General features: G+C 48.9%; 1 protein-coding gene across 1 annotated transcript in view; it reads left to right on the forward strand.

Moving 5' to 3' along the window:
* CXCL12 (chemokine (C-X-C motif) ligand 12) overlaps window positions 1–17,425 on the forward strand; it is a 26,648-nt gene extending 9,223 nt beyond the window's left edge. The window contains exon 4 of the mRNA XM_010854523.1: window positions 17,101–17,425. Coding sequence (XP_010852825.1) covers window positions 17,101–17,188 — 88 coding nt within the window. The 3' untranslated portion in view covers window positions 17,189–17,425. The remainder of the gene's footprint in view (window positions 1–17,100) is intronic.
* The last annotated feature ends 919 nt before the right edge of the window (window positions 17,426–18,344 follow it).

Raw genomic sequence — 18,344 nt, forward strand, 5'->3', positions numbered from 1 at the left:
TCCTGGGGCTGGGCGCTGTGCGACCCGGGCTGATGCCTGTGCTGGGTTAAGGCAGCGCGCCTCGTCCTGTCGTGTGACCGCTGTGCCATGCCCTCGTTCGTCCTTTCGCCCTGTGCTTGCTGTGCCCACCTGCCCTCTCCTCTTCCCGCCTTCCATCCATCCCTCGCCTCTGCCATCTGTCCCTCTCACTTCAGTCTCCTCGCTCAGGGTCTCGGAAGGGAGAAGTACCGCAGCGATTTGGAAATCAACAGGGGGGTCCTCGGCTGGAGCGGGTCTCGGCGTCTCAAGTGTGCTGCCCCGCCACTGCGGGAACCCGCCTTAATGGTGTCTCCCTCTGTTCTTGTCAACAGGAGGTTCAAGATGTGAAAGGCGCAGGTTGGGTCAGACGCCTGAGGAAGCCTTACAGTAGGAGCCCAGGTCTGAAACCAGTGTTAGGAAGGGCTTGTAGCCACCCCCTGCACCCAGGCAGGGCTGAGTGCCATTTCCAAGGGCCTTGTCTCGCACAGTTTGCCTTTACTTCACCATTTGATTATGTAGCAGAATATATGGTGTTTATTTCTCATTTAGTTTGATTATCCAATGTCACTGGTAACAGATAGGAACTTAGATTAAGACCATTCTATTACCTGCTTTGTTGTGTCTTTCCCACGGAACCCCTTATCTGGCCAGAGGTTCCTGAGCCGTGCAGGCTGGAACCCCAGAACCCCAGAGGGAGGGAGACTTGCCCACATCACCATGTCCAGGGTGGAGAGCCACCAGGAGGGGTTCGCACCAACCAGCATGGGCAGATTCTAGTGAAGGCTGCCCTGTGCGAGTGGTGGAGGAGATAGGTTCTAGGGGGCCAGGCAGGAGGCTCAAGCTTCTCTGGGGCAAGAGCAGGGGTGGGCCTTTTTGGTGAGCACCGCAGGGCTTCCCTGAGCTGAGCAGGCAGGAGTGTGAGGCCAGGGCAGGGTGAGATGCACCCTTCATCCCGCGCTCTCCTCTGCATCCCATCACGTCCTTCTCATCATTCTCTCTCTCATCCATCATCATGTGTATCCAAGACTGTCTCCGTGACCCCGGAAAAGGACTCTCTCAAGACAAAAGCTTTACTTTAAACTGGGCACCAAGAAGCAACCCAAAAATGTCTCGTGTTACCTGGTCCTGAAATCACTGTGCACATCTGTGTCTTGTTTGGAATACTGTCCAGCGTCCAATCCTGTGTTTTTGTTCAAAGCCAATGTCCTTGGTGCATGCGCTGTCAGTTCCTCGAATGCAAAGGCTGCGTGAGGAGGTGCCCCTTGGGGCCTTTGACCAGGTTCCTGATTAGGGCTGTGATCCATTTGGACCTTGATTTCCCCATAATCACAAACCCCTGGTTGTATCAACAGAGCCCGAGGGAACTCAGTTTGCAGCAGTATGGACCTCCAAGGATGCAGACCCTCAAGGCTTCTATAATTGTTGATATCTCAGAACTACAGAGGATTTTCTCACTGTGGTGTCAGCATTGTTTGGGGAATAACAAAAAACTTTTTTCAACTTTTTTTGGTTTTGAAAGCCTGACCCATAAAATAATCAAAGCTGAACATGAGGATTCCTTCCCAATTAAAATCTAACCTCAGCTTTTCCCCCATTTGGTGACTCCATCATCGGTTACCTTGCACAGTGGCCCCTGGACCTTCTCTGCTGCCACTGTCTTTTTGCGCTTACAGGATGTCCAGCAGGGCATTCCTCTGCTGGTTAGGAAAGTAGCTCACAAATCCTGACATTTAGCATGTTTCCCTTTGCTGAGAGCAGTTTGTAGGGTTGCATTAAACAGTTAAAACTTTCACTTTCTGGAAAGGTAGGCACTTGAACGGTTTTTGCTGGTTTTGCTTTTCATTTGGTCTCACTAATACTTTTCCTCTCTGGTTAAATTTCCCAGTAAGGTTTTTTAAGTTAAGAAAGTAGAAAAAAAAGAAGGGCAAAACCAGGAAATGTATCAATTCACAGGAACTGTAAATAACATGCAGAAAGTATATAGCTGTAAAATAATCTTGAATTGTAGGTGTTCTCAGATTTAATAATCTTTGAGTTATCAGTAACATGTGTTAGGCATTTCCATAAGTATTCCTTTAAATTAGATCTTCACGGTATATGGCAAATCCATCAACCAAACAAAAATTCACATTGTCAAACCAGCTTTGTTATACTGATTAAATAGAATATGGAGGAGCCTTTAATAGTTACAAGGGATACAGAACTGGTTTCAAAACCCCCTTCTGAAATTAACCTGCCATTACAGGGCTCCTGAATTATACATGAAATGACCGAATTATCAGTGGGAGAGTCATTTTCTAAGTAATTCAAGATATTTTAAAATCTCATGGAAAATTTAGAAGCATCTTCCCCTGGAACCCATGAACCAGAACCATTAAGTCTCTTTCTCTCAGAAAATTAACATGGCCCTAAATAAATCTTGACTGCAGTTAAATAAAGAATAATTTTTGTTTCTCCCCTATTGTGGGGGGGGGAATAGATAAGAGGAGAAACTGCCTGGAAAATTATTTGTGTGACAATTCCTCTCCTTGCAGTTGCTCCTAATTGGACACTGCCCACCAAAAGCAAATATGCATTTAAATAGTCCATTTGCACAGGAAAAGGCTCTCTTGATCCCCTTTTGCTTTCAAAACACAAATCCTGTGCATCACTTTGATTAGGGAGTACCCAGCTGTCCCTCCTGATCCAGTGCTGCCCCTCCCTGACCTTCCCTTGTGCTCTGCGCAGCCTCCAGGGTGGTCCTCCACCACCAGCCTTTGCATCAGGACCCAGGCAGGGAAGACTGGGGCGGCTGAGCTCACAGATGTGCTGCGTGTTGGAATCTGAATCTGTGCCTTGTGTTGTTTGCGCTGTTCTTTGCCCCACTCCGGCCAGGTGCTAAGACCCCAGCGAGGCTCAGGAGGGGCCCTCTGCTTATCTGCCAGTCCTCCAGAAATAGGAGGGCCAGCTTTGAGGAGAGGGCCTGAGTAACAGAAGGTTGTAGCTGCCCGTGTGAAGTCCAGAGAGCGTAAGCCCTGTCACTGGACCCAGTCTGACCTCCTTTTCTGACGGCTGCCTGGTGTAATCACTAGGAGATCTCTCACTGGGAGTTACCACCTTCCCCCGGTGGTACCCCCTTTTGTAGCTGGATGAGAACTGTGGGGTCCTGATCCCTCTATGCATCTTCGCTGGGAAATTTCCCATCCCTTGGAAATATCCCTTAGAAAAACCTTCATGTCCCCTAAGGAGACCACTGACATTGCCAAGTTGAAAAATCCCATAGATTGTAATCCTGCAACCTCGCTGGACTCTCAGCCTCTGAGCAGTGATGGGTTCAGTGTTAAATGTGATAAATACTGTATTTTGTATTGTTTAAATGGCATCTCCCACAAAATGTGAAAATGGTCCCGGAGAAGGCAGCTTCCTGTATGCAGTGTGCTTTAAAAAAAAAAAAAAACAAGTAACAACTCCTTTTGAGAAACAATTTCTACTTTGAAATCATATCAATGAAAAGATGTATATGCACTTATAATTTTCCTAATAAAGACATGTACTCAAATGTAGCAGCCAACGGTTTGAAATTAGTGTTACCATGTGGAACTCTCCAGACTTGGTTTTTCTTCTTCAAACCCAACACATGGAGGGGTTATATAATCCTTGCTGCAACAGTTGGTGGAAAACAAGCCATAGTAATAACACTCATCGTAGGCAAGAATTGGGGGGCAGACTTTCCTCCTTTAGTCTGCATCCTTAGCAGGGGGGAAGGCACTCCCTCTTCCCTGAATGCACTTGGTTTTGCTAGAAGCCCTTCTTTAAGGCCAGTCAGCCCTCTACTCTCAAAGGATAGTTTTGTGTAAGGGCTTGAGTGTTTGCGTATCAGCGACGGGGAGGGAAACCTCCACTCTGTGTATCTCAGGCTGAGTAGAAGGCAGCAGAGCCTCTGTCCCAGATGGCAGGGCCAAACATCCAGCACTTTCTTACTTTCTGTCCTGCTCCAGGGCCCCTGATGGATGCCAGATGCTGATTCAGCCGGCACTGGCCTGGACACTGAGAACAGGGAGAGAGCCCGACAGATAAACCGGGTCCTGTCCACACAGAGGGCTGTCAGCCTTCCACACTTTCCACCACCTTCTCTCAAGCATGCTGGAAAGGAGATGTCAGCACAAAGGCCCCCGAAATCCTGAGTCCAGAGTGTTCTGTGCTCCAGACTCTCCTGCCCGTAGGCCCACATGTGACTGTCAACCCTGTGCTCGGTACATCCCGGTCATTTATAGAGTGACTGTGATATAGTTACCAAGTTGCAGATGGGCTGGAGGAAGAAGGAAGGATTTGAGGCCATGTCAAGTGGCACCGTGGGGTCCTGGGACAGGCCAGTTCTTGAATCCTGGTCTTCTCTGCTCACTCTGTGACTTGAGACCCTTGCCTGAGTCTCAGCCTCCCCACATAACTCTGGAGCTTAGCATCACCCGCACTTGCGTGGATCAGACTGGGCTGGTGTGCATAGAAGCCATCCTGCTCCCCCTCTCGCCCTGATGCTCCCTGGGGTCTACAGAGTTGGGATGAGATCCTGCCTGCCTCTGCTTAGACTCTGAGCAAAGCTTGGATACCAGCTGGAGTTGAAAGCGATCTTAAAAGTTGAGTTTCTCCCTCTTAACCAACTGATGGGGAAAAGCCTTTTGGGCGGTGTTGTTGGTGCCTTGGGGCCTGTGCAGTGCTGGTCGGAAGGCTCCACCACCAGGGAGGGGCCCACAAGCTAACCCCTGGGTTCATTCCGCAGAATGATATTGACTCTTCAGAATGATGTTGCATTAAAAAAAGAGGTCCACGGCCCACCATGTTTACACAACTGGTGGCCCTCATTTAGCCAGCAACAACTGCCAGGTCAGGCTCATTATCAGGTGGTATGAATACTGTGGGGGGCAAGCCGGCTTGTCCCCTGACTTCACGGAACCTACAGTCAGGGGTGGGGGGGAATGACTTGCAATGACGTGGGCATTTTCATAAAGCGTGGTAAGTGTAGGTCAGGATTCATCCAGGGGTCAGGGAAGCTTAGAGCACCATCAAGGATTCCCCAAAAGCAGTGCTGGTGAAGCCGAGACTTGAGAGAGGTAGATTATTTCTCTACCTCTCTCAGGGAGGGGATGATCTACTGACCCCTGAGGACTGCCATTGTGAGCCCATGTGGTGTCCTGCTGTGAGTTAGAAATGGGAGCTTATTCTGCCCAGGGCTAAGGAATCCAGGGATCTCTCTCCCAGACTCCCACCTCCTCCTGAAATGCACCATATGCAAAACAAAATTCCCAATTCCCACTTTCCCCCTACCTGCCATCCTCGTTTAAGCAAATAACAACCCCTGGTCTTCCCATGGCTCGGGCCAAAACCTTTTAGTTACCTTTGATTTATTGTATTATTTCACAGCCCTCAGCTAAACATTAACAAATCCAATTAGTTACCTTCAAAATACATCCAAAGCCCAGGCACCCCTCATGCTCCCATTTTGATCCAAGCCACAGCCATCTCCTGTCTGAACCCCTTACACCAGGCCACTAGCTGGCTCATTGTCTGTCCTGTGGCTTCCTCTCACAGCAGCAAAAGTGGCTGACCATCATGCCCTGCCATGTCACCCCTACCCAGATCCTCCAGTGGCCAACAGAGGTTTACACCTGCGACCCCTGTCCCCTCTGAACTCGCCGTCTGTACTGCAGCCGCACTGGCCTCTTTGACTTGGAATAGGCCAGGGCTGCCCCTGTAGGGGACTTCTGCGCTCGGTGCTCTCTGCCTAGAAATCACATGGTTTACCCTCCTTTCCTTCCATCTCTGATTGCCATCACCTTGTCAGAAATGGCTTTGCAGACCCCCGACCTTGCATAGCAGCCCGCCACCTGCATGTGCCCTGGCCACCTTATCCCGCGTGTTCCCATCCGCTGTGCCACCTTCCCTGTCCACTTGCTTGCTGACCGCCCCCGAAGGAGAGGAGTAATACCGCCACACAGGAGGAGAGGGGCCTGGCCTCTTTCACTCACTGTTTGTTCATTGTGGCTGGCCCATAGAAGGTACCCAAGAAACATCTTTAGACTGCCTGATAAATCAGCAGGATGCTAACACATTGGACCCTGTCTTTGTTCATCTCTAAAACAAAGACAGCAATGCTCACAAGACTGCATTCATTTGAGCGCCTGAGGCCACACTGGTAAGTCAAGATTTGGACCCAAATTTGTCTCACTCTAATGTCTGTATACGCTCACACACATTGTCTCTTCTCTGGAGTCCTCCTTCCCCCGGAATCTCCACCACAGGACCCACTACAGTGGCTCATTCCCTGTGAGTCCAGACTGAGGGGTCACCCCTCTCCTCAGAGGTCCCTCCTCCTCCCCACTGTAGGGGCCCGCACTGTGCTCCCTGTGGCACAGTCAGTGCGGGCCCCCGGGGATGAGATCTCTGCTGCTGGTGCTTCATCACAGACCGGGGGTGGCTGGCCACACCTTAGGACACAGCCAGGCCCTTAGAAGAGTGTGATTCCCGAAATCCTGAGCAGAAAAGGACAATCATCAGGGATCCGCTCCGGAGAAATGAGGCTGTGTCCTGCAGATGGACACCAGGGAGTAACAGGCTGGAGGAGGTCTGAGCTCCATGACCACTGGGATTCCCTGACCCACCTATAGGGGTCCCAATGCCTCTCCTGGCAGCAGCTGGGAGCCAGATCTAGGCGGGATGGCCGACCCTCTGTGGAGGAGGTGAGGCCAGTGGCCGAGGGCTTGGGAAGGTTGGCATCCAGTGTTCAGCCCCCCTGAGCCCAGCCAAGCCCTGCACTGCAGCTGTGGAAGTCCCCAGAAGGAGGGACCGGTCTTGGTCAGTCTAATAGGCCCCAGATGCAGCCATGGGGTTCTCACCTTGTCCTGGCCTCTTCTTAGGTATTTTCCTGAAGGTGGGAACATCAGCCTGGGTCATGGGGGCTTGTAGGGCCGTGAGGAAACAACCATTCTGGGCATTCCTGAGCTTTTGGGGGAGGTGACCGGCCTTCTGGCTGCTGTGGGAATCCCCAGAGCCATGCCGGGGCCTTGGCACCTGGGAACAAGGCCTGCGAGAGACCAGCTCTTTCCAGTTCTCCCACTGAGAGATCGCTTGCCCAGGAGGCCGAGGGGGACCTGGAGGTTAATGCATTCACCACATGTTTGCTCATGTGGGCAGGACAGAGCTCCCAGTGGGAACAAAGCAGCACCTCGCTCAGGCGCTGTCCATCCTGCTGTTTCCAGGGCAGCCTGCGCCAGCAAGGCCCTGGCACAATTGGTTCTAGACACAGTCTTCTTATCCTCTCAACCATCCTGCGGGAGACCAGCCCTCTCACGCTTGATGCACAAGGCACTAGGGCCCAGCACGGGCCTCTGTGTCACACAGTGGGGCTCGGGGAGGCCTGATCCAATTCTGGGTTGTTTGGCTTCAGACAAGTCATCCTTGCCATCTGCAGAGAGGAGCCCCGGGCAGGACGCGGTGGGCGGAGGCTACTGGGCTTCAGATCCAGTTCTGCCCTCTGTGATTCCGGGGTATTTTCAGATCTCAAATGAGAAACCATTTGGAAGAAATGGTGGGCAAACTCTGGCTGTAATGTCAGTACAGCCTGTCAGAAATAGCAATTTTAAAAATGAAATGGCATCAAATGGAAAAAAAAAAAGATAAATTGGAAGACACAAGCAGGCGAACACCACACTTACTAAAGGGAAGAACCATTTGCACGTATGTGTGTTTGTGTGTGTTTCACAATGTCAAATGCAATTTTTCTTGTAGATGGTGGTCACAAGTATACTTACTGGTCCTGTGTACATAAAACCCAGTGGTTAATGGGTCTCACCCTTCCTGAGTACAAGGAAAGAAGTTAGAGGATAGCGGTAGAGTTTCTTGATTTAATAAGAGTTAAAAACAAAAAAAACAAAAAAAACCCTTATGTTTCTAAAATCAGGATACATTGACAGTAACGGTATACATCAAATGGCTACTCTTTTTTTTTCCTTTTTTAAAGAAGGCAGTGGCACCCCACTCCAGTACTCTTGCTTGGAAAATCCCATGGATGGAGGAGCCTGGTAGACTGCAGTCCATGGGGTCGCTAAGAGTCGGACACAACTGAGCGACTTCACTTTCACTTTTCACTTTCATGCATTGGGAAGGAAATGGCAACCCACTCCAGTGTTCTTGCCTGGAGAATCCCAGGGACGGGGGAGCCTCATGGGCTGCCATCTATGGGGTCACACAGAGTCAGACACGACTGAAGTGACTTAGCAGCAGCAGCAAAGAGCTGTAGGCTTTTATAAGCAAATCAGTCCTAACCCACAAGGTACTTTTGTGGCCCATGTTCTCAGGTGGCGGGAGGACAGGAGCCAGATCCTGTCATTAAACCTTTCTGGGGAGTCCAGTTCCAAAAGAGTGAGGCTCATGTAGCCCCCAACTTGCCTCCGAAAGCCTGGTCTGCGCTCGGGAAGACACAAGGAGGGAACCTGGAGTCTGGGTCCCAGAAAGGAGAGGGTCTGAATTCAAAGATTCCCAAAGAGGGAAGTCAAAAGGGACATCCCCTGGGCAATCACGGACATGAGTGATGCTATGAAGATGCCCTTTCAGAGTTCTTTTCATATGCCCAAGCAGCGCCAGCGCCGGCCTGTCGTCCCAACAGAATCGCCAGCAGGGTCCTTTCTCTCTCACAATGTCCCAGCTTGAATGATACATTATCAAAGAGTGAATGAGCTTGTGAACTCTGCTAAGCTCACTCCTGCTTCTCCCAGCCCTTTTCTCCTCTGTGTCCTCCTCGCCCTTCAGAAAAGCTGAACAAGACTCAGGTCCCTGTCCCATGTCCTCCCCTGGCCTTCATCTCTGTTCACCCAAACCAGAGCTGCTTTCTGGGGCAGTGGCTCCCTGGCCCAGTGTTGGGCTCCCCTTTCTCCCCAGAGGCCAGGTTCAAGACAGGGCAGGGGGCCTAGGAAAGGGAGAGATCAGAATCCACAGAAGTTTGAAGAATCACTGGACCCGTAGTGAATGCCCGCCTGCCACAGACCGCACTGGGGACCCAGGGAAGCCTGTGTACCTCCCCGAGCCCTGATCTCCTTGTCTGTGGTTCCTTGTCTGGAGCTCACAGAGTAGGGTAAAGGGACTGCCCTGGATTGCCCCGGAGGTGGGCAGGGCTGGTGCCTTAGTGCAGGGAGGGGTACAGACCTCCCATTCACAGCATCCTTCCTCGTGCCCAACACACAGTACACGCTAACAGGTGGTCACTGCAAGGGACGTGATGTTCCTCTTTTGCAAATGAGGAAAGTCAAGTTCAGCACTTTCCTAAGCCATGCGTGTAGCAGAACCTTGAGTCTCTACATGTTTTACTGCACATGCGCGTCACCAGTTAGTCCTTCGCCCTGCGTGTCTCAGAAGTAACCATCAGCCGTGGAGGGAAGGAAGGGAGGTGTTGCGATGGGGAGGGGCTATGGTGACAGGAGGGAGTCACTCTGAGCCTAAAAGGCACTGGACACTCCTCCACCACCCACTGGGCTGGGTGCTGTGACCCTCACGGGGGCTGCACACGTGAGGCATGCAGAAGTGTCTGCTGCACGGCAGCCTGTGACTGACTTGCCCCCACCCAGCCATGTGTGGCCATGGGCTCAGGAGCGTGGATGAAAGACATGCATTCTTGCGTTAAATGAAGAGATAGACCTTGCCCTGAGCAGTCGGCACGGAGGGAGCCAGGGCTACTGTTGTTTAGTCGCTCAGTTGTGTCCGACTCTTGGTGACCCCATGGACTATAACCCGCCAGACTCCTCTGTCCATGTGATTCTCCAGGCAAGAATACTGGAGTGCATTGCCATTTCCTCCTCCAAGAGCCAGGACAGAGGCTGATAAAGAATAACAAGAATATCAATATAAGGACAGAATGGATGCCAGCTAATGTTATCCATGTGCTGATTAGGTGCCACACTCAGGGCTGGATGCTCTGGATCAGGGACCTCATTTGACCTGACATACCCAGGAGGAAGGGACTCTCAGGATCAGTAGCAGAGAAGGACCAGATCCGTCCCATCTCTGCATGGTAGGGGTGTGCAGGCTCGAGTTGTGGTTTTGCAGCTCGATATGTTGGGTTCCACAGAGTGCAGCGCTGAGTGGGGGTTCACTTGCCTAGCTTTGCCCCTCAAACCCGCCATCATGAGGCTCTTTCATTTTTCAGAGATGTCTCCTCTGTCCTCCATTTGTAACAAACCTGTGTTTTAGTGAAGTGCCAGGCGCTCTTGGTGGTATTTGTCTCCTAGCTGTCTGTGCTGAGGTTGTTCCTTTGCAGAAGACCAGGCTGGGATAACGGGCTGAAGCCCCCCCACTTCAGCTTTTTCTTGGGCCTGCCTCCAGTGTGCTCCTGCTGGGCTCTTTAAAGTACCCAGGGCAGGGTGTTCTCATGCAGCCCTGGTTCAGGAATTGCTCCAGATTCATATGTTCAGGCTCTGTCCTTGGCCTTAGGGTCCACAGGCCCACAGTCCACCCACCGTGGGCTCAGCCCGTTGCTTCCTTTCTCCCTTCCTCATCTCCATGCTGCTCTCTGTCTGCAGTCTCAGACCCATACTCAGGGACCCCAGCTCCTAGCTCAGTTCTCCTCCAAGATTTCCTATGCACGGGGACTTTGGGCCCTGTTCCCCTGGGTTCATCACCAAGAGTCACCAGCAACTGCCAGTTTCATGGAAATTTCCAACTCCTCAGTCTCCATCTTGGGGCCAACACTCACTCATTGCACAAAATTTTAACTATTTGTTGAACAGAATATTTAAACAAAAGCACCTGAGGTTATGTAATCGCCACTGGCTGCAGCTCCCTGACTTGCACCTCTGGAAGGGTTGGGACAGTCGTGGTCTGGGCTGGACCTAGAAGGTGCCTGTGACATCTCAGCACACGTGGGGCACATCTGATTATAAGGCTGCTGATGAGGGTGTGGTTTGAAAATCATTTTTGCTCCTTTATCTGGGAACTGAAATTTTTTTCACCTGGATTTCACCATTTCTTAATTTTGCTGAGAGGTCACAAACCACAGATCTCCACAGTTTGAAATACGTGTTCTTGGGGGTTCAAATTTCCAGTTTTCATCCTTTATCCCCATTGTTCCAGCCTCAGCAATTTTATTTTACCAGCTGTCCTGCCAGGGGTCCCTGGCACCACCTCATGCCAGTGTAACAAAGACAGATCCCTTTCAGTGCAGCCAGATGACCTCCTGAGCAAAAGATTTTTTAAAAAATTTAAATAAGTTTCCCAAGTAAAATAAGACAGATAGAGCCCTCTGTCTGGTTCCCTCAACCTAAACCCCCCACCATACAACCTGGTCTCCACTCAGGGGTTGCTTAGCAGGATGTCCAAGGCAACTTGAAAATGACTTGAATCTCTTTTTCTCCCAACACACACTGTGGTCTTTTCTATAAGAATCAGATCGAAGTGGAACAAAGTGTAAAGTTTCCAGCAGCGACATGCACCTGTCCCATTGTTTTTCTCTCACATGCTCACACAATTTAGCACCAAACTGAAACAAAACAAGACAGAAAAAGGCATCTTTGGCAGGTTTGGGCTTGGAATTGTGGCAGGAACTAAAATACTTATGAGAAATCACATCTCAGGGACCCAGTCAAACCCAACCCGGATGAGTCAGGACCAGACTAGGAGCAGCTCTGGCCTAATCTGTGACTCTTTGGGTATGTCCCTAATGCTTAGGACAAGGGAAGGCAGGTTCTCAGAACTTTGTATTTCCCATCCAGAAAGAGAAACAAAGAGCCTCGCTGATTCCCTGGACGTGGGCTGAGGAGGTCATCCATAGTAAGAAAAGATATGCAGCGATTTAATATGAGCCTGAAGAGAAAAACCAAACAAAAATTGAAGTGGATAGAAGAAAAACATGATTTATAAAGTAATATTATTAAACATTTAGTTTTAAACAATGTGAGGATAACCTTTGCAACGGTCTTGAACATTTTTGGGTTTTGGATTCAATGGTCTTTCCTCACAGAAGAATGAGGAGTAGCTCAAAGGTAGGAACGTGTTAACTGCTGGAGCAGAAAAATCAGCTTCACCTTGCTCTGGGGTTCCCTATGTGCTCAGTAAAATTGCCAACCTCCCTTGGATCATAGAAAAAGTAAAAGAATTCTAGAAAAACATCTACTTCTGCTTCATTGACTATGCTAAAGCCTTTGACTGTGTGGATCACAATGAACTGTGGTGAATTCTTAAAGAGATAGGAATACCAGACCACCTGACCTGCCTCCTGAGAAATCTGTATGCAGGTCAAGAAGCAACAGTTAGAACTGGACATGGAACAACAGACTGGTTCCAAATAGGAAAAGGAGTACGTCAAGGCAGTATATTGTCAGCCTGCTTATTTAACTTAAATGCAGAGTACATCATGCAAATGCCAGGTTGGATGAAGCACAAGCTGGAATCAAGATTGCCGGGAAAAATATCAATAACCTCAGATAGGCAGATGACATCACCCTCAAGGCAGAACGTGAAGAGAAACTAAAGAGCCTCTTGATAAAGGTGAGAGAAAAAGCTGACTTAAAACTCCACATTCATGCTGGGAAAACTAGTCAACTACCTGTAAAAGAATGAAACTAGAACACTTTCTAACACTATAAAAATAAACTCAAAACGGATTAAAGATCTAAATGTAAGACCATAAACTATAGAACTCCTAGAGGAAAACATAGGCAGGACACTCTCTGACATAAATCATAGCAAGATCCTCTAATGACCCACCTTCCAGAGTAATGGGAAAAAAGCAGAAATAAACAAATGAGACCTAATTAAACTTAAAAGCTTTTGCAAAGTAAACTATAAGCAAGGTGAAAAGACAGCCTTCAGAATGGGAGAAAATAATAACAAACAAAACAACTGACAAAGAATTGATCTTCAAAATATACAAGCAGCTCATGCAGCTCAAACCAGAAACGTAAAAGGCCCAATCAGAAAATGGGCCAAAGGACTAAACAGACGTTTCTCCAAAGAAGACACACAGAGGGCTAACACACACACGAAAAGATGCTCAGCACCACTCATTATCAGAGACATGCAAATCAAAACCACTATGAGGTACTATCTCACGCAGGTCCCCAAAAGTCTACAAGCAATAAATGCTGGAGAGGGTGTGGAGAAAAGGGAACCTTCTTACACTGTTGGTGGGAATGCAAACTAGTACAGCCACTATGGAGAACAGTGTGGAGATTCCTTAAAAAACTGGAAATAGAACTGCCATACGACCCAGCAATCCCACTGCTGGGCATACACACTGAGGAAACTAGAATTGAAAGAGACACCTGTACCCCAGTGTTCATCACAGCACTGTTTATAATAGCCAGGACATGGAAGCAACCTAGATGCCCATCAGCAGATGAATGGATAAGAAAGCAGTGGTACATATACACAATGGAGTATTACTCAGCCATTAAAAAGAATACATTTGAATCAGTTCTAATGAGGTGGATGAAACTGGAGCCTATTATACAGAGTGAAGAAAGCCAGAAAGAAAAACACCAATACAGTATACTAACGCATATAAATGGAATTTAGAAAGATGGTCACGATGACCCTGTATGCGAGACAACAAAAGAGACACAGATGTAAAAAATGGACTTTTGGACTCTGTGGAGAAGGCAAGGGTGGGATGATTTGAGAGAATAGTATTGAAACTTGTATATTACCATACGTGAAATAGATGGCCAGTTCAAGTTCAAACCATGAAACAGGGCACTCAAAGCTGGTGCATTGGGACAACCTAGAGGGATGAGATGCGAAGGGAGGAGGGAGAGGGGTTCAGGATGGAGGGACACATGTACACCCATGACGGATTCATGTCAGTGTATGGCAAAAACCAGTACAGTATTGTAAAGTAATCAGCCCCCAATTAAAATAAATTAATTCATTTAAAAAAACTCCACACTAAGATCATGGCATTTGGTCCCATAACTTCATGGCAAATAGATGAGGAAACAATGGAAACAGTGAGAGACTTTATTTTCTTGGGTTCCAAAATCACTGCAGACAGGGCTTGCAGCCATGACACTAAAAGACGCTTGCTCCTTGGAAGAAAAGCTATGACCAACCTAGACAGCATATTAAAAAGCAGAGACAATACTTTGCCAACGAAGGTCCGTCTAGCCAAAGCTATGGTTTTTCCAGTAGTCATGTGTGGATGTGAGAGTTGGACTATGAAGAAAGCTGAGTGCAGAAGAATTGATGCTTTTGAACTGTGGTGCTGGAGAAGACTCTTGAGAGTCCCTTGTACTGCACGGAGATCCAACTAGTCAGTCCTAAAGGAAATCAGTCCTGAATATCATTGGAAGGACTGATGCTGAAGCTGAAGCTCCAATACTCAGCCATCTGATGCAAAGAAGTGACTCATTGGAAAAGCCCCAATGCTGGGAAAGACAGAAGGCAGGAGAAGGGGACGACAGAGGATGAGATGGTTGGATGGCATCATCAATTCGATGGACGTGAGTTTGAGCAAGCTCTAGGAGTTGGTGATGTATAGGGAGGTCTGGCATACTGCAGTTCATGGGTCAAAAATAGTCGGGCACGACTGAGCGTCTGAACTGAACTGCACTGACCCCTCCACCTGAGGCCTCCCTGAGCTCCATTTCTGCTCCACCCAGCTTCCCGCACCATCTTCACCCCAGGCTCACCTGTCTGTGTGTCTGTCTGGGGTCTGTCCCGCCTCCGCTTGCCAGCTCCACCAGACTCTCTCCTCACACCACCCCCAGCTGACCCTGCTAGGACGCCCTCTGAGGGCAGCTGCTCGTCTTCATTCTTGTCTCTCTGGAAGTTTCCTCCCATCATGCAGCCAAGTCCAAGTTTGTTTACTCCTTGGCCAAAGCCTGATCTACTATCCCAGGAAGGAAGGCAGCAAAACTGTCTGTCACCTGTTAACTATTTACAAAGCAGTACTTTTTTTTTTTTTTTTGCTGTTGCTCACATGGCCTGAGGGCTTTGCTTTGGTCAATTTGACATAATTTGAATAATGTGCCAAGTTAATATTTCTCTAAACACTTTCATGTGGTTACATTTGCAATGCATGTTACTATATTAACATAAGCCATAGTATTCATTTTATTTAAAAAAAAATCATTTGGCAGGTTTCATATGGAACACAGTAAGTCCCCCAGGCTATAGGCTGAAGCATTAGGAAAAATGGAACATACTATTTTTAACATACTTGTGCAAAATCCCCAGACAGAGGCTTTGCTCACAATAATCTATCTTGTTGAGGCACTTATTTTATTTTATTGTCTCAGTAAATGTTTGGAAAGAAGATTATCACCCTAACTCATTTTCAGTGATTAGATGAAAAAAAAAAACAATAGAGACAGAGAGAAGGGACATCCAAGAGGAAGATTTAGTAAAAGTAATACAGAAGTGCAAAGAGGTAGGCAGTCTAGAGACAGCAGAGGCCTCGCGGGGGAAGGCCCAGGCGAGGGGCTCCGTCAGGGCTCCCAGACTGACCAACAAAATCACAGACTGGGGCTGGGGTCCTTGTGGCAGTATGTTTTGCTCTGTGGGGACCCTCACAGTGGGGAAATCGCTGCCCTAGACCAGAGGTGCTCAAGTTTGAGAGGTGAGCAGAGGGGCTCTTGGGACACGTTTCTTGGCTGCAGCGCAGGGCTTCTGACTCAGCAGGCCTGGGTGGCACCTGAACAGGTGCATCTCTAACATCAGAAGCTGTGATGCTGCAGGCCCGGGACACAGGACGACAGTGGACCTGGACTCGGACTTGGGATACTCAGCCTTGGAGAAAAGACAAAGCTGCAGGGATTGTCTGAAAGCTAAATCAGATTCTCTAATAGTTTTCCGCGGCCCCTGGGACCCCCAGGCTCATTACACCTGCTCCGAGGCTGCACAGGAAGCTTTCAGCACACGTGGAGTTGGGAGGGGAGTCAGGATGCGGAGGCAGGGCCGGTCCAGGAGCGTCACTGAAGCAGGTGCCCTGCCCATTTGCTGCCTTAAGCCCTGGACATCCTCCTCCTCCACACGTCAGCCTGTCACCAGGGACCCAGCCTCCGTGTGGCTGCTTCTCTTCAGTTCAGTTCAGTCACTCAGTCGTGTCGGACTCTTGGTGACCCCGTGAACCACAGCACGCCAGGCCTCCCTGTCCATCACCAACTCCTGGAGTTCACTCAGACTCACGTCCATCGAGTCAGTGATGCCAACCAGCCATCTCATCCTCTGTCATCCCCTTCTCCTCCTGCCCCCAATCCCTCCCAGCATCAGGGTCTTTTCCAATGAGTCAACTCTTCACATAAGGTGGCCAAAGTACTGGAGTTTCAGCTTTAGCATCAGGTCTTCCAATGAACACCCAGGATTGATCTCCTTTAGAATGGACTGGTTGGATCTCCTTGCAGTCCAAGGGACTCTCAAGAGTCTTCTCCAACACCACAGTTCAAAAGCATCAATTCTTCAGCGCTCAGCTTTCTTCACAGTCCAACTCTCACATCGATACATGACCACTGGAAAAGCCATAGCCTTGACTAGACAGACCTTTGTTGGCAGAGTAATGTCTCTGCTTTTGAATATGCTATCTAGGTTGGTCATAACTTTCCATCCAAGGAATAAGCGTCTTTTAATTTCATGGTTGCAATCACCATCTGCAATGATTTTGGAGCCCCCCAAAATAAAGTCTGACACTGTTTCCACTGTTTCCCCTGTTTCCCCATCTATTTGCCATGAAGTGATGGGACCAGATGCCATGATCTTAGTTTTCTGAATGTTGAGCTTTAAGCCAACTTTTTCACTCTCCTCTTTCATTTTCATCAAGAGGCTTTTTAGTTCCTCCTCACTTTCTGCCATAAGGGTGGTGTCTCTTACTTCTCTTCTCATTAATTTGTGTGTCTCTCACTCTGTTAGTAGGATTCTTGGCATGTATATGGCAGACCGCTCCTCACTCGCCCAGGGCCCCGCAGAGCTTAAGGGCTAAGCGAGATGCGGGAGGAATAATCCAGGTTTAGTGAATGTCTTGAGGACTCAGTTTCTAAAATGGTCTTCAGAGACTCCACTGCCAACAGAGTTTACTTTATAGGATGGGGTTCTGGGGGACTGTTTGGAATATCTCCTGTCACCTTGCAGACCCAGCCCCACTCTCTCGGGCCTGACCTCTGCCCTGGGAACCGACCCGGCCAGGACTACTGTCGGCGTCACCAGCAGCGGGAGCTGAAGACGACGGGAGGTTTATTCCCTGGAGCCTTGAGCCAAGTCATTCCACACCCCCTGCCTCTGCCCGGCTCCTGCTTCTGCTGATGAAGTTTGGAACTCTGACCCTCTGTCCAGGGTTCCTCCCTGACTTTGTATCTGGTGACTGCTCCCCCGTCCCCCTCTCCGGGGAGGTGACTCCGCGTCCTGTCCGCACCTTTGTAACTAGCTCCTTTAATAAACTCTTCTTGGCTGACGCTAACTGGAGTGTGCCGTCTCTTCTCTGCCTAGGACCCTAACTGCTACACTCACTTTCATATTTTCAGGTTATATTTTCCCATGATGTTTGCATTTCTTATAACAAGCCCATGCTACTTCTACAGTAAAAGTGAACAGCAAAGAAGAATCAGGAAAGCAGCACTCAGCGTGCTGCAGGGGCAGGGAACTGCTCCCTGACCTGGCTCAATCTGGGCCCAGGTTCCATCCCCAAGGGGACACAGAGCTGACCCAGGTCCCTGCATCTGTGCAAAGGATACCCAGAGGAAGATTTTAATTCAGCAAATTATGAAGGTGCAAAAGGATTTGCCAGGAACATCTCAATTCACACTCTGGAAACAGAATGTTATAACTTTACACTAATTTCATGGTCTGCATCAAGTTCAGAGGCTACAGATCTCTTTGGGGTTAGGCAGACCTGGGCTCCAGTGCAGGTCTGTGTGACCTCAGAGAAGTCACTTAACCTCTCTGAAAAACAACCTTGTCATTGGCCTAACCCTTGCAGTTCTCTGTGGGGATAACTGAGATAATATATTTTCAACATTTAGCAAATAAGCACCCAGCAAGTCCTCAAAACACAGAGCTAATTCTCATATAATTATTATAAATGCATTTATAACTTAACAATGGTGAGCACAGTAAGGGGGCAATGATAGAAAACTACTTGCTTCTAGTTTTCTATAAGATGTGACGGAAACAAGGTCATTTTGGTCCCAGTCCGGCCTGAGCCCCTTCAGGGTCTTCAACCCCTAGTCTGTCCTTTCTAAGTTGTGGGTCCCAAACTACCTGGGGCCCAGCTGGCTCTGCTTTGGGGTAGCAAGCCCTCCTCCTAGTTGGCAGAAGGTCTGCAACCATCAGAAGGTCACTTCATGCACAAACGTGTTACCACCTGATGTCTGAGGAAG

This window comes from Bison bison, unplaced genomic scaffold, assembly GCF_000754665.1.
Source record: "Bison bison bison isolate TAMUID 2011002044 unplaced genomic scaffold, Bison_UMD1.0 scf7180017864341, whole genome shotgun sequence".
Lineage (NCBI taxonomy): Eukaryota > Metazoa > Chordata > Mammalia > Artiodactyla > Bovidae > Bison > Bison bison.